This window comes from Cebidichthys violaceus, unplaced genomic scaffold (assembly GCF_023349555.1).
Source record: "Cebidichthys violaceus isolate CVI_PGR_0920_01 unplaced genomic scaffold, fCebVio1.0.p SCAF_24, whole genome shotgun sequence".
In the NCBI taxonomy this organism is placed as follows: domain Eukaryota; kingdom Metazoa; phylum Chordata; class Actinopteri; order Perciformes; family Stichaeidae; genus Cebidichthys; species Cebidichthys violaceus.
The window spans coordinates 7,427,421-7,451,206 of record NW_027176417.1 but is presented as its reverse complement, the minus strand read 5'-3'; the positions used below and the strand labels follow the sequence as shown (position 1 = coordinate 7,451,206).

At 42.0% G+C, this 23,786-nt stretch overlaps 2 protein-coding genes across 3 annotated transcripts; one reads left to right on the top strand and one right to left on the bottom strand.

Moving 5' to 3' along the window:
• Positions 1 to 195: 195 nt before the first annotated feature.
• atp7b (ATPase copper transporting beta) lies at positions 196 to 16,285 on the top strand. 2 transcript variants are annotated; one of them, XR_011103664.1, is made up of 22 exons: positions 196 to 455; positions 3,899 to 4,664; positions 5,875 to 6,108; positions 6,183 to 6,346; positions 6,458 to 6,619; positions 6,704 to 6,777; positions 7,019 to 7,202; positions 7,607 to 7,840; positions 7,974 to 8,065; positions 8,158 to 8,285; positions 8,640 to 8,794; positions 8,958 to 9,092; positions 9,186 to 9,380; positions 9,919 to 10,101; positions 10,196 to 10,379; positions 11,130 to 11,270; positions 11,370 to 11,512; positions 11,585 to 11,788; positions 11,862 to 11,979; positions 12,493 to 12,595; positions 12,897 to 14,350; positions 14,853 to 16,285. XR_011103664.1 is itself a non-coding variant. In XM_068719355.1 (21 exons), exons 1-21 carry the CDS (start codon positions 294 to 296, stop codon positions 13,126 to 13,128), a joined length of 3,993 nt encoding a protein of 1,330 aa, XP_068575456.1. In that variant the 5' UTR covers positions 196 to 293; the 3' UTR covers positions 13,129 to 16,285. The 2 variants fall into 2 exon arrangements, 1 of the variants encoding a protein (XP_068575456.1); XM_068719355.1 differs by having other exon boundaries at positions 12,897 to 16,285.
• A 5,432-nt stretch (positions 16,286 to 21,717) lies between these two features.
• On the bottom strand, positions 21,718 to 22,509 carry LOC137879120 (leucine-rich repeat-containing protein 3-like). The gene has a single exon (XM_068719701.1). The coding sequence runs from the start codon at positions 22,507 to 22,509 to the stop codon at positions 21,718 to 21,720; it is 792 nt and encodes a 263-aa protein (XP_068575802.1).
• Positions 22,510 to 23,786: the final 1,277 nt, after the last annotated feature.

Here is a 23,786-nt window from a genome sequence, read left to right as displayed (position 1 = left end):
CCCAACTTTCTCCTCAAAGAACTAGAAAAGTCCTCAAATTGTAGTTTAATGCAAATATGCGTGTAATTGAGTCCTTTTGATTGGAGACCATGTCCACGTTGTTCTTAGTCACAAACCCCCTAAAAACCCTGAACTTCAGAAACATGACGTTTTCCCGGAGTGCGCACCGGCGCTGCGCTGCGCTGCGCTCCCTTCTCCTCCAGGAAATGGACGGAGCGCTCGCACACTGCGGACTTTTGCCCTTCGACTCTGATAGGTGACGATAAGCCGAACGGCATTAGAGCAGCGCAAACATGTTTTCACCAAAGTCGCCAAAAAAGCCGTCCAAGTATGTCTCCAAGTCGTCGCGCGGCGCGGTGGATCAGATCTGCATGGTCGACTGTGGCTGTGAGCCGGACTGCACCTGTAGCGTCCACTCGGCCGGCAGCAGGAGACACTGCGCGCCCGAGTTTAAGGTAGGCTTCCGGGGAGCATGCGGTCCATCTGCAGCGGAGGTTCAACTTTACTTTAGAAGTTGTGTTGGTAGAGACCCACATGTGGCTGTTTGGGTTCGGTTTCATTTCATCAGATCAGAACAGCACCAGTGGAGATCTTTAGGTGAGTTTCTGTTATGCAGAAGGTCCGAGCTGCAATCATTTCAGAGGTGGAAAGTAGAAGCTCACATTTATACTTCTACTCTTCTACAATCAGAGGTAAATATGTGTCCCATATGCTGTGATAGGGTAACACTCACATGGACCAAGTCCTGTATTATGATGCCCTCGTGATTTTGATACTTAAAGTATACTTTGCCAATATTTATTTATGCTGTAAGTGCACATTTTGAGTGCAAGACATTTACCTGTAAAGTATTTCTATACTGCAGTGTTTACTTAAAGGAATAAGTTCTTCAGCACTGGTTGATTAATCGATGGACAGAAACAAATGAACATTTTTGGAACACAAAGTACAAAAATGTTCTCTGAAATGTGACAGTAGCATAAAGTGGAAATATTCAGGTGAAGTGCAAGTACCTCAACATTTTACTTCAGTTCTTGAGAAAGTCTTCTTCGTTACCACGACTGGAAAACATACAGTATATGTTCTACACCAAACTACGTTTATTTCCTCAACTTGTTCTTGTGAAATACTGCTATCTCTGCTCACATTTGACAGGTTACTAACCCTCACATGTGTCGCATCATTTGATTTCTGTTGCAGCGTCTGACAAACGTTTCATTGTCAGGAGGTGAAGGAAGTCAGTGATTATGCTCATGTGTCATCTGTAACATCCCGCTCATGTTGCCCTGCAGGTTGAATGCTGTTATTGTCTGCGCTTTGGACAAAAGCCAAATGAATCATGCAAGTCATTAAATCTCAGACCGGTTTAGGATGACTCTATGAAAGTGTCAAGGGAAATCAAACACACACGATTGTTACATTAACACATTGACATTGTTTTGTTCATGATGACACAAATATCTGAACAAGATGTGTGTCCACCACCTAAATGACACCAGAACCCGAGTGAGTGAATAAAGGGAAATAACTCTATTAAATCCAGCAGACTGGTTTCTTTTCAAAACTCACTCAGTCCACTTTTACACCAAAACAAACAAACGGTCCTAAATTATAGTGAACACACATGAACTGTCTCCTTTTAGTCCAAATTATGATTGTTCGTTTGTCCGAGAACTTTGTCGTAATCGAAGCAGAACGATGGTGAATTATCTCAAAATAGTTCAAAGTGAGTTTCTGAAAACAAACAATGAATATTAGTTTTCTAAATACACCACAAGGATCATTATAAAAGTTAAGAGAAGCAGTATTTTTCAATAACTTAATAAAGGACTTACTTTAATGAAGCCTTTCTATTCTAATCGATAGAAAGTTATGCAATAATATTAGAAGTTCCTGTGTTTCCTGTCTTCCTCCTCCACTGAGTAAAGACTGCAGAATTTAAAAGACAGTTTATGATTTGTAGCCAATCAATGATGCTGAGCCCAGTGTTAATAGGCAGCTTATTTCAGTGGAGGGATTTGATTGGTGCTACAACTGCGGTGTGCCAGCAGGTAGACATGATGCAGTTAGGAAGACTATCAGTGTTATTACCTGTAAATAAAGTAATGTTAATGATGCAAATATTTATATGTACAATAAAAAGTATGATAAGCTGAAGGGACATAGAGAACATTAATTAAGAGGAAACATTTTTGGTGGCATCTTTGTGATTTATTCTTGATTTAAACATTATTATTAATAGTATTATCATTATTATTATTAATAATGATGATTCAATCCCATTCCCTTAACTGCTTTTTTAATTAGATTTGACTTTATTGTAATTCAACCAAACGAAACGCATAGAGATGTATAAAGTACTACTGAACAGAATGAAGAGGTGGACCTGGATACAGCGGGTCAGTCTTTTGGACCTCCTGGGACACCTTTAGGTGCCCCTGACTGACCCTGAACCCAAGATTGGGCCTCGCTGAGACCTGTAGCTTCATGAGTTCCTATTTCCTCTCATGTCTACAAGATAAACCATGAAATACAGCGAGGTCACTGGGACACAGTTTACACTGTGACGCCATGCTAGAGGGGGATGTTTCTGCTAAATGTTGCCGTGATTTGCTGTCTGTGTGTGAGGTATTGAACTTTGAACAGATGAAAGCACCACAAGTCAACATGCCACTGTTTGTCTTAGTCATTGTAAGGCAGATCTGTAGTCACTGTGGTGTGTCTCATGTTTTGAGATTGAAGAGTAAAGTGATTTGTCATTCTCATAAGGCACTGGGCTCCTAAGGATTGTGGGTCTGAGTCCCATCTGGGGTGCAGCAGAAGTGTGCATCACTTTGCAGACATCCTCTACTAGAAGGCTTTAGAAGTGTGCAGAGGTTTGCAACCATCCTTTTCTGATTTAAAATCCAAACTCCCCCCATGTGGCCTTTGGTTACATCAAATCGACTTGTAACTAAGTAGCAACTTACAGGTTTTTAATGTGGGTCACTGTGGATTTTAAGTCTGAAGATGCATTAGATGCATTCCAAATTAAAGGACTACGTGACTTCTTTGGTACTTAACTCTGTAACTAAAATATTAAGAATTTACTTCTAAAGGGTAATTGACACGTTTGATAAAGAAGCATTTATCATGGAAAACGTAAGCAGCATGAAAGTAGAGCTCTCCATGTTGAGACTTAGTCCTTCAGTTCTGTGAGGGGCCGGTTGCCTTTAAGAAGAGTCACGTTGGGAGATTATGTGAAGGGCCAGTCATGTGGATTTTGGTGCTGGACTTTTCTTTCTGTTGGACCCCCATTTTAACTGACAGCCTATTGAGAGGGTGGAAGCATCAAGTGTTATTTGTACCATTTCTCTTTACCACCTAATCCTTTTCTCGTTAAACTCCTGCAGTACATTCTGTAGAAACCAGGTCTGTGTCTTAACAAAGAGATGGCCTCGCTGTGTTTATTCACAGGGACATTAAAACTGATGTTTTACCCACAAAGCTTAGCTCTCATATCATAGACACAGACTCACAATGCAAAATAAGCAGTTTTTGAATTCTGAATAAAACTATTTTGTGTTATTTGTTTATTTTTTCCTGATTATTTCCAGGAATGCATTTATTTGTATGTAAAAGTTGCAAAAAATACAAGCATAGATGGGAAGAAAGCAACTGCACAGGCTGACACATATGATGCTGCATTCATTCTTTTTAATCTGAGATGAGACCATATCCTTGTCCAAACACACAAAAAAGTTCCGATAGTTAATTTTTATGACTCTTGCAGACTATTTCCACTGAAATATGAAATTCACACAAAGTAAACCCCTCACCATCTCCCAAATACATATTCATACAGTCCCTGAGCTTATAGAAGTGAAAGATACTGACTTTGTTTCTCCCATCTTTCCAGGAGAATGGCCTTGACATCGAGAAACAACAAGGCCTTGACAACTTGGCCTACGAGTACGGGAGTCAGAGCGAGCTCTGCCCTCCACCCAAAACGGCCTCCGGAGCTACTTTTAAACTCCTGGGACTCGGCCCCGAGCACCAGAACCAGGCCATCGAGAGCAGAATCTGCAGCCTGAATGGAGTTCTTGCCGTCAGCTTGTCTTTATCCAGCAGCTTGGCCAAAGTGGACTATGACGCCTCAGTTATCACAACCAAAGAGATCGCCCTGGAGCACCAGAGGCTGGGACTCAACGTGGAGTCTGCGGTGCGGATCAGGGTGGATGGCATGCACTGCCAGTCCTGTGTGCAGTCCATTGAGGGACATATTGGTCCTCTACCTGGAGTGTCAGATATTCAGGTGTCCCTTCAGGACGCTGCAGCGCTGATTGTGTATCAACCTCATCTAGTGACCCAACAGGAGCTGAGAGACAGCATCGAGGATATGGGTTTTGGTGCCTCTTTGTCAGCCGATGATCCATCTGGATGTGATATAAGCTACTGGCAGAGGGACGTATTGAACTCGACTGTAACCGTTTGGATTGTAGGGATGACTTGCAGCTCTTGTGTGCGGTCCATAGAAGGGAGGATCTCTCAGATGACAGGAGTGCAGTCCATCGCTGTGTCACTGAAGGAGGAAAAGGGAACGATCAACTTTGACCCCAGTCTGACGGAGCCGGAGCAGCTCAGGGCAGCTATCGAGGACATGGGCTTTGACGCATCGCTTGAAGGTTGGCAGAGATGTTTAAGTTGTGGGTTAATCTCAATCAAACAGAAAATAACAAGAAATTATTTTAGTATGAGTACAGACGTTTTATTTTGAAAAGATGACAATGGGTGTCTCTATGGAACTCTTTATGGAAAACCAGCATTTTTTTATATTTCAGAGGCTGGTTAATTATTTGAGATTATAATAAGAGAAGAAGCATGCAATAAAGAGGAGTCAAAAAGTGTGACTAAATATGATCCATATTCCTCACTGGTGCTCAGCTCTTCAGCTTGTTTATCTGACCATACCTCACCATATTTTCAGCTCGAGGCAGAAAATATGTCGACATTCAAGCTATGATCCCACTCGTGAATTCTTGTGCATGATATGTTAAGATGCGTTCAGGAAAACTATGTTATTTTGATCCCCTGGTTATGAGCAGAAAGACTTTGATTAAATTCTTTCCAGCACACCTCATGCTTACCTCAACTCAGTTTCCTCTGCTTACCATGGAAACCAGACAAAGTATGCTTGAGTGTGACATGGAGGGCTCTTACGCCGGCCGGTTCTTTCTTGTTGGATTTAATGACGAAAACAGCTTGCCAAGACGTGGAATTAACTCAGATAGCAGATTAAGAGCAGACTCTTTCATGTATCGTTTGCATTTTTGGCCGTCAAGTCCGCCCTGGGTTTAAGTTTTGATCTCTAAGTCAGTGAGAAGCTTAACTCACACCTCAGCATAAAAGTTATGTATTACATCTTGGTTGGTGTATGTTGCTTTGCTGATATAAACGGAAGTAGAATATGTGTGTTATATACAGTATGTTATGTGCAAGAGCTTGAAGTTCTAACATTTTAAATAGTTTTTATTGAACACTTTTTAATGTAAAATCTTAATCAGAAAAGTAACAATTAACTACAGCTGTTGAATAAATGTTATTGTGATTTTTGTATTCTAATTTTAGGAAAAGAGCACACCTCCATATGCATAAAATCGGAGTAAAAATTGTAACTTCATCACAATAGTATTTGGATTGTATTTGGAAATACTCACGAAAAGTTCCTCAAAACTGTACTAAGTACTTGAGTAAATGTACATAGTTACGTTCCTCTATTAAAATGGGAGAAACTGCAGTGTTTGTCCTGCAGTTTGTCATTATATTTAAGGATACTGACACACTACTAATTTACCTTTAAGCATCCTTCTGCCTCTGACTTTGTTCCTCCTACAGAACCTGCATCTGCAAAGACCATCCAGCCTCATGAAAACTCCAGGCCTGTTAGCTCTGGACTTTCTGACCTCTCTGACTTGCAACCGGCCAATAAAGCGAGAGTCAGCAACGGCACCGGATCACAGGCGACCTCTGAAAGCCAGATTAAAGCACAAAAATGCTTCATTTGCGTGACGGGAATGACCTGTGCCTCCTGTGTGGCCAACATTGAGAGGAACCTGCACAAACACAAAGGTAAAGCAAGCTCAGGTGTTGTTATAAAGTATGTGTTTCAGTTCACACGTGTGATGTTCTGCTTTGACTTCCAGGAATCATCACGGTGTTGGTGTCACTCATGGCTGGAAAGGCGGAGGTGAAGTACGATTCAGAAGTCCTGGACGCTGCTGCTGTAACTCGGCTCATAGAAGACTTAGGCTTTGGTGCCAAGCTGATAGAGGACAATGCAGTAACACACGGGAAGCTGGACCTCACTGTGAGTCAACTGAGAAGAATAAAACACATTTACTGGTTCCTCAGTGTTAAAGATAATCCTCGTTATCTTCCCAACGAAGAGTCATTTAATCCCACCATTCTTCACTCGTAGATAACAGGCATGACATGTGCGTCATGTGTGCACAACATTGAGTCCACGCTCACCTCCACCAAAGGGATCCTCGGGGCCTCCGTCGCCCTTGCAACCAAGAAAGCCCAGATCCAGTTTGACCCAGAAGTGCTGGGAGCTCGAGATATAATCAAGATCATTCAGGTGATGATCACGTTCCTTTTTTTAACCTCCTCCCCCGTGCAGTGATTTTACAGAATAACCTGGTTTATATGTCTCGTTTTCTAGAGTCTTGGATTCGAGGCCAGTCTGGTGAAGGCAAGCTTCAGAAACAACCTCGATCACACCGAAGAAATTCGACAGCAAGTATCTGGTTTTAAAATGTCCTCATTTTGAGAAAAAAAGTGTTTTCTTAAAACATCATCTTTAAGGCCTTCAGACATAAAAATGACATCAGAAACGTGTCCTGCATGAGGCAGACTATATGAAGATATTTTAGAAATTGCAGTGACCCACATCAGAAACCTGTCAGTACAGATGTCATATAGCAAAATGGTGCAAAATCACCTCTCATGGTACTCCAATCCACATTTATTTTTCCAGGTGGAAGAACTCCTTTCTTTTCAGCCTTGTTTTCGGCCTGCCCGTCATGGGCCTCATGATCTACATGATGGTGATGGACAGTCAGCACCAGGAACACGGAGGCTCCATGCCTGAGGAGCAGAACCTGCTGCCCGGCCTCTCCCTCCTCAACCTGGCCTTCTTCCTGCTCTGTACACCTGTGCAGGTAAGGGGACGTGTCTGGGGCTGGGACCCCTTTAAGGGCTTTAGTTGTTCGGTGCTTCCTTCCTGTAAAAATGGGATTGTTTCCTTTATGCATTAAAGTGTGAGGCCTTTAATCCAATATAAATGCATTCAAAGCGTATTCTTAAAATGTAGGTGTGCTGTAAATGGAGCACTCCTTTCTTCTTTACCTTGAAGGAATTTAAAGTAAATTGATACTTTAATGCACGTCTTAGACTTAGACACTTAATAGCTGCTGGCTCACCAAACTGGTAAATAATCTGCCAACGACTCTTATGAATGAAAGTACCATGTATTCCTTCTTTGTTTGTTCTCCAGTAAACGGAAGATTTAGTTTTGAGTTTGATCTTTTAATTCAAACGTTGAATCTGTTTTTCTTCCCTGCAGATCTTTGGAGGCCGATACTTCTACGTCCAGGCTTATCGCGCATTAAAACACCGCACAGCCAACATGGACGTGCTCATCGTGTTGGCCACCTCTATTGCCTACATCTACTCCTGCGTGGTCCTCATTGTAGCCATGGCCGAGCGAGCCAGCCAGAGCCCCATTACCTTTTTCGACACTCCACCCATGCTGTTTGTGTTCATAGCGCTGGGTCGATGGCTGGAGCACATTGCTAAAGTAAAAGAACATATTTTCCCTCAAAGAATTATTTTCATTTATTAGTTTTTTTATTATTAATATATGCCAAAATACTACACACTTAACCTTTAAAAAGAGAACATATTTTTAATATTATTGTTGTTGTTTTTAGAGTAAAACCTCAGAGGCGTTGGCCAAATTAATGTCACTTCAAGCCACTGATGCCACTGTGGTCACTTTGGGAAGAGACCACGCCATCATCAGGTGAGACACACCGCATACCGAACGCATTTTAAGTGTATCACTTTGAGAAGTTAACATACTAGATCTGAGATCTGTAACTGTTGATGCTTCAGTGAGGAGCAGGTGGTGGTGGAGCTGGTCCAGCGGGGCGACATTGTAAAAGTCGCTCCAGGAGGAAAGTTCCCCGTCGACGGGAGAGTGATTGAGGGAAACTCCATGGCAGATGAGTCCTTGATCACAGGTAGGAGGATGGGACTCCTGATGTGAATTTACAGCCTGTTGACAGATAATGCTGGAGGACGTATGAGTCTCTTGGAGAAATGTTCACAATTTTTTATTGTAAAATCAATTTACTTTATTTTTCCAAGTAGAAGTTTGCAGCAATCCTACTTCATTCGTTGTGATGTAAAAGCAGTAATTGCATTTACAAGCCTTTAACGACATAAAATCTGATTTAACAGCCTTAAAAAATATGTCATAATAAAACATCCAAAGAAAACATTAGTTTGTCCTATTTGAGAGAAGAACTATTTGATTAAAACAGTATATCTTTTGCATCTCTTTCGGTCTGCCTCTCTTCTTCTATGGTGGTAAGGGGAGCCGATGCCTGTCAGTAAGAAGGTGGGCAGCTTGGTGATTGCCGGCTCCATCAACGCTCACGGGGCTCTTCTGGTGGAGGCCACTCACGTCGGTGCCGACACAACTCTGTCTCAAATCGTTAAACTGGTGGAAGAGGCCCAAACCTCGAAGGTAAGACGCAGTTTGAACTGTATCTTCAGATTTTTGCTGTTTCAAAAAAACAACAAGAAAAATCCATTCACCTATGATAAGGAAATGCTGTTAAACAAGGTGAAATGCTCTCACAACAGGTTTTCCAATAGAAATATTTCCTCTGTTCTCTTTGTGTTTCCAGGCCCCCATCCAGCAGTTTGCAGACAGGCTCAGTGGCTACTTCGTGCCTTTCATAGTTATCGTTTCTCTGCTGACCCTGATCGCCTGGCTGGCAATTGGGTTTGTCAACTTTGACATTGTGAAGGAGAACTTCCCGGTAGGTGCACTTACATTTGTTTTCACATGCAAACAAAAGCTGCTTTCATAAAAACAATGGCATCACTCCAATAACACATTCTTTTCCTCACAGGGTTACAACAAGAACATCTCCAAGGCGGAAGTTATCGTCCGCTTTGCCTTCCAGGCCTCCATCACCGTTCTGTCCATCGCCTGCCCCTGCGCTCTGGGGCTGGCGACCCCGACAGCTGTCATGGTGGGCACTGGGGTCGGAGCTCAGAACGGGATCCTCATTAAAGGAGGCGAGCCGCTGGAGATGGCCCACAAGGCAATGCTCTTTACATCCTGCTTCTGCTGACTGCTGCACAGTTTTGTTATTGGCATTTTGATACTTGCATTTTAGCAGATTGTATTTTGTGTATTTTAAATCCATAGCTAATTTCTTATGCACTATATTTACATGTGACTCATAGCAACCTGCTCTTTTCCAAACAAGACCATCTGTAACCTTTTATTAAGCTGAAATAATACACTAAACTATTAATTATAGATTGCAGGTATTATGTGACTCAATACTGTGTACTCAATACAATGCAACAGGTTGCAGGTCTTCAAAGGTATTTTCATGATCTCTCTGTCTGCCCAGAATGAGAACCTGTCAGTTTAAATCTGACAGCGAGAGCGACACAGTCTGTCGAAACATCCAAACAAACCTTTTATCATTCTGGGGATCAGTGAGCTCACAAAACTATCTATGAAGATGCAAATTGCTGATTGATAACTGCTAAATAAGTAGAGTTATATGACTGAATCGTGGAGAGTAGAGTTGGATTCATGACTGTGTCTTTGTGTTTCTGCTCCTTTAGATCAACGTGGTGATGTTTGACAAAACCGGTACGATTACAAATGGCGTGCCCCGGGTGACTCGTGTGCTGGTGTTGTGGGAAATGGCCCGCATGCCCCTGAGGAAAATCCTGGCGGTGGTTGGCACAGCGGAGGCCAGCAGCGAGCACCCGCTGGGCACGGCCGTCGCCAAACACTGCAAAGAGGTGACAGAGATGCTCTGTGTGTGTCAGTATTGTGTTTACTACAGCTTTAATAACGGTTCTAACGGTTGATAATCTGTCTGTGTGCTCGTAACAGGAGCTGGCCAGTGACTTGCTGGGCTACTGCCAGGACTTCCAGTCCGTGCCCGGTTGTGGGATCAGCTGCCGGGTTTCTAACGTGGAACATCTGCTGCAGCAGCCGAACGAAGAGCACTTCCTGCTGCCGGGAGCCACCACCGACGAAAGCAGCCTGCTGTCTGCTGCCGAGACCACGTCTGCAGGTCGGATGGCTTTCAGTGTCTGAGGTTGCACTCACAATTATGATGTTTGAAGAACAGCATCACTTTTTGTGCAAGCAAAAATTTGTGCCGTTTGCAAAAACAAATAAATACAAGGCCTTTAAACTAGTCAGTTAAAGTTATTCACGTATAAATCCCCCTCCTTATCATCCTAAACAACACCATGGACCAGGCTGGTTCGCTCAAATGTTTAGAGTATGGGGTTATTAATGCAACAGTAACGGGTTCAATTCCCATACCGGTCAGTTCCCATTTAGCAATGATTTGTGCCTAAATAATCTCCTTTAAACACAAGTTTCAAAAGCTTTTTAAAGGGTTTTAAGTATTTAAAATTCATTAGATTTACCAATTAGAATGAAAATCATTCCAGAATTTACACCTTACCCCAAACCCTTTAAACCTTGCTGATCATTTGTTAAAATAAATATATATAATTAAATATATTACAATCCATTAATTTATCCGTTAATTTTCCACTTAAAGGTACATTATAATACCTTCATTTAGTCACCAATATCACTAGATGTTAAACCTATAAATCCTGCTTAAAAATTAGTGATTCTTTTGGTTGTAGACATCTCTAACGTAACTGAAATACAGACTGGATGAACTTTAGAGGAACAAATTCTGCTAAATGAGCTATTTTACATAAAACACATAAAAACACTGTACGTCTTCTTTGCTTCAATGTTCACTTGTTAACTCACAGACATGTCATGTCTTTGCTTCCAGGTGAGCCTCTGTCTTACTCCATCCTGATTGGGAACAGAGAGTGGATGAGGAGGAACGGCCACCACATCGGAGCAGACGTTGATGCCGCTATGTGCAGCCACGAAACGAAAGGACAGACTGCTATCCTGGTAGCTATAGATGGTGAGGATAAAAGCGAAAAAACAACACTGACATTCACTTTCATCTCTTATCTCGCACCTCTTGATGTGTTGTGTGTGTGTGTGTGTGTGTTCTCCGTAGGTGTGCTGTGTGCCATGTTAGCCATCGCAGACACGGTGAAGGCAGAGTCAGCGTTAGCGGTGCACACGCTCAACAGCATGGGCATCGAGGTGGTGATGATAACAGGAGATAACAGGCGCACTGCGAAAGCCATCGCTGCACAGGTAAAACACATTTATAAAGGATTCTAAAAAATTTGTGTAAAATATGAAATCAAATGTTTTGTTTGATCACAGGTGGGGATCAGAAAGGTGTATGCGGAGGTGCTGCCTTCACATAAGGTGGCAAAAGTGCAGGAGCTGCAGAAACAAGGCCGGCGAGTGGCCATGGTGGGGGATGGCGTCAACGACTCGCCCGCCCTCGCTCGAGCCGACGTCGGCATCGCCATCGGCACAGGCACCGACGTGGCCATCGAGGCGGCCGACATCGTCCTGATTCGAGTAAGTGACACGTTGTGACTGACGGTCTGTGCAGAGATACAGTCCTTAAACTGAAGGTTTTCACACTCTGCAGAATAACCTGCTGGACGTGGTGGCCAGCATTGAGCTGTCCAAGAAGACGGTGCGGAGGATAAGGACCAACTTTGTCTTCGCCCTCATCTACAACCTCGTAGGAATACCCATCGCTGCAGGTGAGGACGGATGATACACCAGCAGACAAAATATGACTCAGCATCCTCACTGATAAGACAGAATCAAAAAGCAGACATTTTTAAGTTAAAGTTACCTTCATTTTGTGTTCACTTTGGCGGTCCCTGTGGACAAAAGTGGTAGTGTTTCCGAGCACCAGAGTCCTCATTTTACTGCAGCAGGGTCAGACAGTCTGCCCCGCTCAGTCCTGGTTTGGGTTCTCCTGTTCCTCCCTGGAGTCTGAGCTGGTATAAGTTTCTGTTGAAAATATCTAGAAATAGCCTATCTTCTCTCTGATGGTCTCTGTATGTCATATAGAGCCATTAGTATTGAATTGACCAGTTTAAAGTTCCTTGTAGTAAAATGTAAAAAAGTAGTAACATGATTTCACAGGAACAATTTGTTAACGCTGGCATCTTGTGGTATTAAAGGAAAAAAATCTGTTTCCAAACAACATGACTTGCATCTTCTTGGTGAGCTTTAACTGAGTGCTCGTTCTGCTCTGTTGGTTGTAGGTGTGTTCATGCCTGTTGGCCTGGTGCTCCAACCCTGGATGGGCTCTGGTGCGATGGCTGCCTCGTCCGTCTCAGTGGTTCTGTCATCTTTACTGCTGAAAATGTGAGTTCATGTGAACCTATAAGTTTGCAGAAGAAGAATAGATGGTTTGCTATATACGTTATTATCTGTAATTAGTTGTAGAATTTTTGCCTGTTACCCATATTTTCCTATTTTACAGTATACATGTATTGTATACTATGTATTATAATTGTCTACAACAATCTTTATATGCATTCCCTCTACATTCCTTCCCTGTTTTATCTTATTTTCTGCTGCAGTGAACTCTCTTCATTAGAAGTTTCATCATATTTCATCTCTCCTGAGTTCAGAGGTGAAGATAATAACCATCTGTTCCCTCCAGGTACAAGAAAACCTCGGTGGAGCTGTATGAGGTGCGAGCGCTGGGCCACATGAGGAGCCTTCGGTCGTCACAGATCAGCACACATGTGGGTCTGGACGGCGAGGCTCGGGAGCAGCTGAGCCAAAGCGGCGCCATCCCACCCGTCCAGGGACCGTCCATTAACTCTGCCCAGGGGCGGGACCGCTACTCCCTCCTGGATTACCAGACTGCAGAGGACCTCAATGTGTTGTAAAGGGAAAAGGGAAGAAGGACTAAGATGTCACACATTGTAGTATTTCTATGTATTTATGTAAATAGAGAAGGCTAATTATGCACAGAAATTCACCTTTAGCACATGAACCTAAACCACTGGTATTGTTGGCTCTGAGGACATTGGTTTATAACAAAGAATCAAGCTGCTTACACTTAAAGTGAGGCTTTTACTGATGCATTGTCATTTTCTGCATTTTTTTTTTCTTCACATAAATCAAACTCGCAATGTGAAATGGGTTTGCTTGTGTGAACAAATGCACTTTTACGATATACCTAAGTCAAAGTAAAGCCACAGTGTTTGGATAAGACTGTCGGTGTGAGAGTCTCAGGTTATAAATAATGCATGAGCAGATAGAGAAAAGTCAACACTTTCTACAACATCTGTTTGTGCCTGTTTCATCCAACCGCTCTGATTCTGTGCTTTGATTGTCCTTCCAGCTAAGAGGAAAATATTTCCCCATGTTGCTGTGTTTTAGGCTCTTATTCTTAAAAGCTACACGCGTAAAGTGCTGCAGTTATTTATAGAAGTGAAGAAGAAGAAGTGGAGGGCAGACTTTCTGGACTTTTCTTGCCAATGTATTTTGAGCCTGGCCAAGGATAATTAATGGAGTAGATTAATCAAATGATTCATGGACCAGAAAGAATAGTTTCACAATACATATATAGGTTTTTACGGATATAAATATGACTTTTGTCTTGCTCCCAGCTCATATGAAAGATCTTTTTCACAGCAGACATTTTGACATGTGAAAGCAGGAAACGCGAAGTATTATTAACAGTAATGAAGCGAATGTACAACATTAAAGTTATTAATAATACCCGTGCTTTTCCTGCTCAGCCATGCCAAAATGTCCATTCATAATTCCCCCGTAGCACTGACTGTAGACATTAGAAACTGATGTTCACACACACGTCCCATTCAAATAAGTCTTACTGGATCATTTCACTCAAATGTCTTTATGTGCAATCCAGCCACACAAACTGCTATTTCCATTAATATTCGATGTATCTTTTTTTGCTATTTTGTTGGAGTTTCCAAAGACGTTTTGAAGACTTCAGTTCAGACTGACTAGAGGGGAATCCAGGGCCTTTGACCTCTTAGGGTCACTCACACGGAGCATCGTTAAGCTTGTTAGCCCACCTGGTCGTCAGAGTCACATGAGTCCAGGTGTGAACGGATGTCAAACTGCCTGGGTAGCGATGTGAGTGCAGCTTATAACACGGTCGATAAGATGCAAGAGGTGACAATCGTTCAAATGGGGATAATGGCGCTGAGTCCCCAGAGGCTTTCACAGTGTTGCACTCCTTTGTGCGTACAAAAGGTGAAGCATCTAAAAGGAGATTTTGAGGCAGAATTTGAAATCACTCCTACCTTCACACCTTGGAGGAGAGTGCTAGAGTGGACATGATTGTCAGTTTCAGAAGAAGACGGAGTTTGAGTGATCTGAAAGCCCTTAGTTTGAACCTGTTGCACTTTTGTGTTCTACTTTGTCTCTGCATTGTATAGGTCTTTGCATTCCTTCTATTTCTGCCAGGTCTTTATTGTCACTCAGCTTCTGTTTAGTTTTGTGTTGCTAGGTTTGAAATAACACAGGGATGCATGTTATTTTCTTCTGTTTTTGTCGTCTGTTTTTTTTTTTGGTTGTTGTTGCTGTTTCGACAAAACTTTTGAGAAGTTTTAAAGCTTTTCTGTTTGTTTCACAGGGTGATGTGGGGTCGTGGATGGTGGTCGGAGAGTAGATATTGTTTTTTGGATGAAGATGCCACAGCAAATCCTGTCTTGTCTTTGATTTAGTACTTGTAGAAATCCAGCGGCGTGGATGACTGAGAATCTGTTGCTCTGTTGCTGCAATTTTTATTTGATTCATGAATGTGGATTTGCCTCACTAACTTGTGTTATTCTGAAGGGACAGATTTTACTGATGTTTTACATTTAATCTAATCTGCACAACATATTGATTGCAGTCTTTTTTCTCTGTATCTTGTGTGTGTCTGTGCAAACACAACTTGAGGTTAATAGAGTGTCAAAATGTATTTTACAGCAGTGTTATATGGGGGCACAGCACCCTGGGGAGTCCTTTGCTGGCTCAGTTATGCATCTGTAATTGTGCCGCCTGCATCTGAGCGCATCTTTACAAAAATACCCCCAGACACAGTTCGATGGTCAGACATTTGGAAAAGGCCCTCTGACAGAGGACGAGAAGGTGTTAGCTTCATTTATTTATTCATTTTGTTTTGAGCATATCTAAGAGAGGGAGAAAACACACAATTGTCAAACATGTGGTGGTCCGTGCCCTTGACTTTGTCAGCTTGAGGATGCAAATCCTTCGACAACCAGTAAAGTCAGAGAGGATCAAGTCGAGCTTCCATCTAAGCTGTTAGGATGTGCAATTACAGCACTGGAGGTAGGAGTACTTTTCATGAGGTCGTTTCTTGAATTGTTCCAGAGGAGGGCTGCATCTCTTCCTGATTGATAGGCCGGAAAAAGGGTTTGTGGCACATTGATTTCATTGTTCATTTAAACATCTGCACACATGACACACTGCAGAGAGCTTGGAAACCCCTGACTGAACATTTTTCGGCGATTCTGCAAAGACAATCCTCTGACCCAAGAGCAGTAGAGGAGGGAGAGATTAAGTGTGTTTACGAAAGCCCAGAGGGATCCAACATTTTACTCTGCAGAGGTACTCTTAGCACTGATAAAGTTGTTTTTAACTTTCACAGATACAAACAAGCTCTTTGTTGTGTCCTCCCCAGTACAAAGGCTGCAGCTGATAAATTACCTCCCCAGCCACTGGTTATAATGGGCTGCTGAGGGCACTGGCTGGTTCGAGTCCCCCTGCAGCTGTCCCCCTTTGTGATGAATATTAATGGAGCCGTGCTTTGAAAACTGAAACAGTAAACTTAAGAGGCAACAAATTATTTGATACAAACAATACTGGTTGTGTATAAGTTTAAAGGTTTGCTAGAAATTGTGCATTTCACATAAGCAGCTGGTTATTCATAGTTTTAATGTTCGGACAGCACCAATATTTTTTAGTAAATAGGAGCTAAACAAAATCGAATTTATTAGTTTTTTTTGCAAATTGTATGGCGTTATACAACCTTAAATAAAAGCAATTAATGCCCCAGTTTAATCATTTTAGCTCAGGTTTCAAAAGACAAATGACATGACAAAGTGCAGAATTCTTCTTTCCTCTGCCTCATCCCTCAAACAAACAAACACACTTCAAATGCTTTCATATCTTTTGAGAATTCATCTTGAACTGTGCGATGTTCTCTCAGCATGTTCGTCCACCCCCCTGTGCAGCACCATGATAGCGAACGATTCTCCGCTCTATAAACCCAAACACCACATCTTCCTTCCATCTTAAATAGACAGACCTCTCACCAGGAATCCCTCAACCTTTTTGTGTTGTGACTGCTTTTCTTTGTTTGTCTTTTCCACGTGGTAGAATCACTATGAGAATGCACCCTGAATAGAAAGATATATGGAAAAGAAATGTGATAACAGATGACACCTACGTCTTCAAGGATGCATCCTAAGTCTCATTAGCATGCGCTTCTTGTGCACTTTTGGAGAACAGACGGTCACCATGAGGCATAATGTGCGCCGTGAATATCTTACCAGCAGGATTTTGTATTCATTATATATTCATTGCATGGTTTTGTTTCTCCACTTGTGTCAAGCATGTGTTCAGCCCATTGTTGTCCATCTTAAAAAAAAATTCCAGCTAAAATGAATGTCTCTGTGTGTCTCTGTGTGTGTGTGTGTGTGTGTGTGTGTGTGTGTGTGTGTGTGTGTGTGTGTGTGTGTGTGTGTGTGTGTGTGTGAGAGACAACATTCTCAAATGTTTGAGACATAGGAGTGTCAGCTTTCCAGTCATATTCAATTTATGCAACTCCAAGACTGTTTAGGGGCCCTGTATGCAGAAATATTCAATATTCACTTTCAGTTTGAAGCACCTGATTCAATTAAGGGAGATCCATTTGGCCTAATTGCATCAGGTGTGAGAGAGCCAAGCTGATCCAAATCGATGAGGACTCCACATGGAAACTCAACATCAGGCTGCTTACCTTTATGAACTTCTTAAAGGGAGTCACCTAAGCAGGAAGTGATGAGAGTATTGACACAAATCATCTGTGTACCTGTTGGCTTTGACACTTTAATTTACAGCATGTTAGTGAAGAAAGAAATGAAAACTGACAAGCTTGAAAGCTGCTGTTGATGGTGAGTTTGTTTTCATTTTTCAAACTGCTCTGTCATCGTGGTATTAGGGAAATTAACTTTCAAAGTGCACTCTTTATGGCTCATTTATTAAGTAGCTGAAATTCTTTGGTTTAGTTAAAGGGGCAGTTTCCCCCATAAAATATAAAATGCACATGCTCCCCCTTACCTGTAGTGCTATTTACCAATCGAGACTGCTTTAGTGTGAGTTGCTGAGTGTTTGACATATCTGTTGTAGAGATGTCTACCTTTTCTCCAGTATGATGGGACTAGATGGAACTAATACATTTAGAAAAGCGGCAATGTCTCTTTTTCAGAAATCATGACCCGGCTAAACATAATCCACAGAGCAGTTTCATGTAGGAACTACTTTCAACAGCTTTGAATATTCTCTGCTTAGAAAATATCATGAAGTTATCCCTAAATGAAACTGTACTGAAAGGAGGAAAGAGAGCAAAAGAGACGGACGGGTCCGGACGTAAGGGCACCTCAGTATAATATCCTTCTCATTCTCTGTCTCTCCTGCAGACGTTTGAACCTTGAACAGTGATCCGTGAAGGTGCTGCGTCACGCATCAGCTCTGACCGATAAAGGTGTGTGTGTGTGTGTGTGTGTGTGTGTGTGTGTGTGTGTGTGCGGGGGGGGGGGGTATTTAGTTAGGCAGTATTTAGTTAGGCAGTTTGAGTTGTATTATCATTAGGCAGATTGAGTTATATTATCATAGCTATGCAAAAGATGAGTAGATAATAATGTTTACATAGAAACATGTTTCCACCAGGCTGGAGCTTTCAACCATAAAGTCAGACATCTTGTCCATTCGACCACTTTGTCTCACAAAACTTGATTTTAAAAAATTGTCATGGCTGAGACACTAAATAATGACTGAGCCTTGAAAAGAGCCCTGAACCTGACTGGCTTCAGACAGTGAAACCTAAACTGCTATACTCATTTGCCTCTTGATGTTTTCTGTTTTACTGAAGGTCATTGTTTATGTGTGGAGACACAGGATGGCCTTCATGTAATATGCAAACATGTGCTAAATCTCCATAAAGTTCTCCTACCATAAATCAATGACACTGCATAGATTCCAGTTAATATGCTGAATAATCCAACATTAATAAAACACTCTGCTGACTGAGAGGGCTAGTACTGTAGAAGGGAGGATTATTGTTGTTGTGGCTTCACAACAAACCATCATTAGTGCACTTTTTGTGTTTGTTCATATTCTGGATTTTGCTCCTTCAGCAATAAATGCACCTGATTATTCAACAGCCCTGAGGAAATATAATCTGTGGCCAATTTGAGGAGCGAACAGCCTTTCATTCGGCATTACCACAGCCATGATTTTGAAGTATCTAGTCTTGATTGTGTGCTGAAGTCATGCATGCGAGAGTCCCTTGAGTGATTGTATGCCGAAGTTAGAGGCTCTATCCTGCTTTGTTGGGTTATGTTTGAATGAAATAACAGTCTGATCTGTACATTTTACTTTACCAATATTAAACTACAGTCTGGGACTGGAGCAAGTGTAGAAAAATATAGATGGGAGTCATTTCTCCTGTGCCTCTCGTTTGTCTGAACTTAAACGTAGAGAGACACCCTGACCTCAACTGTACCCGGCTAATTAATATCATTTGGTTGATTAGGATGTGCGCCGCGGCCCTTGGGACAAAGTGATGTCCAGAACGGCGTCATATAAGAACGGCTCACCTGCAGCATACACCAACAAAGTTAAGTGACAATATTCGACAGTATTCACTTTGTAAAAGAACAGGATGCTTTCATCCTCTCCCTGACCCTGATGATGTCCAGTATCTGCAGCTGGAGCTCATTGAGCTGCAGTTCGAGTTGTGCAGCCGACATCGGCAGCTCTCTTGTGAACTTTTACCAGCAGCGGGATAAAAGCGGGTTCCCAGAAATGCTAAAGTTTGCAAAGAAAATGCTGAGCTTGTTCGACTCCACATATTGAGCAGACGGTCTCTGTTATGAACTTGATCTCAATCTTTTGAGGTTTAGAGGAACTGATCCTGCACCTACGTGACATTTTACACATCGAATGACCTGAATAGGTTTATACTACAACCAACCCCAAGATATGAATACTGCTTGGATGTTTATTTGAAATGGTGATAGCTGTCATTGATGATACTTCAAAGTCTTATGGCACTTCACAAATGTTCATTAACCTAATTGTTGGTAAAATAACTGATAATCTGTCAGAGGTTATATTTGGCTACTCATCGGTGGATTTTGGAGTTTGTTTCCTCTTTTGTAGTTGTTTAGTGTCTCTTTATAGTAAACTTATCTCTTTTTGGTTGTTTTGTCCCTTTTCATAATCGTTGCAGGTCTCTGTGGCTCTTTGCATCTCCTTGTTTTTGTCATTTTTGGTACGTATCCCTTTGAGATGACATTTTGACACCATACACTTTGGGCCCCTCGTCCTGAGCCTGGAAGGCCCCTTCAGTAATGCGTTCATGTGGTTACTCCATGCACATCCATTTTAAAATGTTTTTTTTAACTTTCATTTAGAGTTGTTTTGCAGAGACCTGTCCACACCAAGAGACTGTTATCTCACAGGTAATGGAAAGGCGATGCGTTTGTGTGGTCCTCTTTTTATGACAGGTGGCTTTCAGGTCACATTAGGGTTGGACGTCTGATATAAATCGTGACATCTTGTGAGCAGCCCCCAGAATGCCTTCCACAAGGGCTCATTATGGATTTATGGATTTGAACTGTTAGTGGAAAAACTATTTTTGGGATGCAAGACGCGTATTAATATTCTGCCTCATCCAGATCTATGCAGATGAAGATGTATGACTTCCGTATATGGACCTGTGGCTATTTTTCATAGTGCGGGATAAATAACAGGATCTCATTGTGCTGCGGATGAGTGGATAAAGGATTGTTCGAGAGGTTTAACAGTTGTGTGGCTTATTTGTTCCTGTATTTTCTTTTTTTTCAGGAAAAGTCTCCGTAAAACCTGAGAAACAAGTGGACTAGTTAGTATACATCTTGAACAAAGCTGCATACCGTGTCATTTTATTTAATTACATTTTTTTTCTCCATGTTTTTCAGTTCAGTTAATCCTCATATCTGGCTGGGTGTTTTATTATCCTTCCACTGTATTGCTGTTTTATGCCGTTGCATGCTCTTCACTTGTTGCTGCCTGATCCTCTGTTGATCCCTGAGTGAGGATGTGAATACATGTCGTGTCTCTTCCATATTGTGTGGTTCTTGAGCTTTACATTTTGCTTGTGGGCTTGTAGTTTCAGAAGGAGTCTCTGTATCCTCGGTGAGGCACTTCCAGTTGGTTTCTTGAATATAGACACCAGCGGCTTGTTTATCCTCTGCTTGAGGACTCCACTGCACCGATTACATTAGTTGGAAAGAGGGTTATAAAAACTGTTTGCTAACTTTTTTCTGTGCACTGAAAGAACACTTTTCATGTGAATTTAAATTGGATCCGATATGAGAACCAACGATATGGTACCATAGACTTGAGTTTCTGAAGAATTCTGGGTATTAATTTATTTGTTTTCATTTTACTATGACAAGGTGAGCAGCCTCGTTTCTAATTAGTATTTCAGTCCGTACATTTACATCTTCATGTTTATATTTCTTCATGTTGCCGGGATTGTGATGTGTGGTAACTAGTTGATGTTATGGAAATAAGAATAGAGTGGGTGGGCTACACCACCTGCTGTCCCAATGCACACCAGAATCACCATGTGAGGAAGACATTTTAATTTATGTGTATCATTTCTTTACAAGAAACCAGTTCATTTTCTCTCTCAAAGGAGAGAGGATATACCGAACTGGCTGCTTTGTTTTGTCCACCTGCACAGATTTTTCTCAGTTTATGACTGACACTTAAATTATGCACATGTGCTCATGTTGGCACACGTATGTTTTCTAAAAAAATAAAGTAAAATAAAGAAAAGTCTTTAAGCCACTGTCTTAAATGAGTTTTGTGTCATTATAATATACAAATTTGTTGACAATAACTGTTTTATTTACTGTATTTAATAATTTATAGTGAAATATTCTTATGATAAATACAGTAAACCAGTAATAATTATCAGTGAAGTGTATAGTAGTAGGCAATATTTAATATATAGTAGTTTACAGTATTTTACTATAAAACACAATTGGTGTCTTACTCCAAAACATATTTTCACTATCATACTGCAAACCACATACAGCAGTTAAAGCATAGTCAGGGTAACAGAGTTTTACTGTAAAACATCATTACAGCTGTAAATCGATAATTTTGGCAACTTGGTGGCAACAGTTTTGCCTTAAGTTACCGCTAAAATATCTACAGTGCATCTTTACTCATACACACTAAAACACACTGCTGGCAGTGTCGTACTCCTTGCTAATGTGGGAAGTGCTGGGCAGGGACTTGAGGTACTCCATGTGCCTCCTAGCGTCCTCCTGGTTGTGTTTGATGTAGTAAATGATGTAAGCCGTCACCATGGAGAACCAGCAGAACATGGCCACAAACATGGCCACATCTGTAGTCTTGTGGTGGAAATTGCAAAAGTTGATCCCAGAGTCCAGTACTTGGATCACCGCTTGTCCCACGTACTCCTCCTGCACCGATGTGGAGCAGCTGACGTCGTTCACCGTCTCGGGGTCGAGCCTCAGCTCCCTCAGCACCTCCTGCAAAGAGCACTCGCAGTGCCAGGGATTGTGGGATAATCGGACACGTGCGTGGAGCTTGGCGAAGGTGTCCTTGGGGAGGCTGCTGAGGTGGTTGTTTGAAAGATCCAAAGTCCGCAGGCTCTCGGAAATTCCTTGAAAGGCACCGACCTCCACGCTCTCAATGGCATTGTGAGATAAGTCCAGTTCCCTGAGGCGGTGGAGGTCTGTGAAGGTCTCTTTTGGGATGTTTCTTATCCGGTTAGATGAAAGCAGGAGAACGACGGTGTCCTTGGGCAAGTTCGGAGGGATGTTCTCCAGGTTGCGTGAGGTGCACTGCACCACCACACCGTTCCTGTCCGTGCAGTGACAGTTGTTAGGGCAAGCAAACGCAGTCATACTCGCAGACAGAAGCCACAATGTTTGCACAAATAAAAGAGAAGCACAGGAGGGAGGTTTTGAAGATGACCTGCCCCTGTGAGAGGCCCCCATTGGCGGACTGAAATCAGCCCTGCGCTAAAACAACGCAGGAGGTTTGCGTTGGTGGGGTGTGTTGCTTTAGGTACCAGTGAGACATGAAATATATCCAGGAAGTCCAGTTGACTTTAAAGTGGTTTGTGGCGCTCAGAGACACAGTTTTACGACTCAGCCTCGCAGAATGACGCGGTGCGTCTCAGCAAAAGTTAAACCAGGTATAACTTTCTTGCCAGACGACCCTGCAGTTTTTTGCTGGAGCCCTCTGCATTGGCATCGCGGCACCGGGCTCAAAGTTTTTTCATGCAGAGGTCAGTCAGAACACGGCCTTCGTCTCAGCATTAATGGCAAAAGTTGCATCCTCAGGGCCCTTTTTAAATGTTCACTCTGACATCATTGCTCATCATTTATCTCAACATATGGAAAACCAAGCCCTGATGCAACTCAAAAAGCAGCAAATGTCCAACGGTTTGCATACTAGCCACATGAGATGTCGGAGTGCTACGCAGCTGAGGAGGGAGGGGCAGTCATATGTGTGTATCCAGGGTGGGGGGGGGCATGTGTTCATGGCTGGTTGGAGGAAACCTGTGATAGAAAGAGAGAGATAAAAAGATGGAGAAACAAAAGGTGAGATACAGAAAATGTCAAAGCTTGTCAGGAATCTTTTTATTTTTTTATTTTTGCTGCCATTCAAGTCTAAAAATGTCAAAATTCACAACTATTATCTTCATATATGCTTTTGATCATTTTATGTTAATTCTCTGGCCATATCATTTTTGAGCACATTCAGTGAACTTTCTACACCATCTCCCCTTTTCAGATGCTTTCCTCCTCCTCGGAAAAGCTATAAGTTCAATATTATCATAATAATATGTTTCCATAGCATGAGTCCCTTCTCTCAGCATCTGTCCCCATGAGAAGATACCATTAAACAAGGTGTGTGTTCATCAATATGCAGCAGATGAACTTTCAAAGAGTGGTTTGTGATTAAATAAAAACGGTCTACTCTTTAAGATGAACAGGGATGCATGTAGGAACAGTAAAGGTCAGAATCCAAATCAAAACGACTTTGAACAATGGAAGATAACGAAACAAAAAGCATCTGATAAGCAGCTTTTTGATCAAGATGAGTTTGAGTTTGATTAAGGTCAGTTGTTCAGTTTCTGATTTCTCCAGGACTCATAGAATAATAATAATGATAACCTAAATGTTGCTGTAAAAAACTTCAAAGGAATATTATAGAAATATATTTGGAGGTGCAAAATACAGATAATCAAGAGCCAGGCAGCATGAAT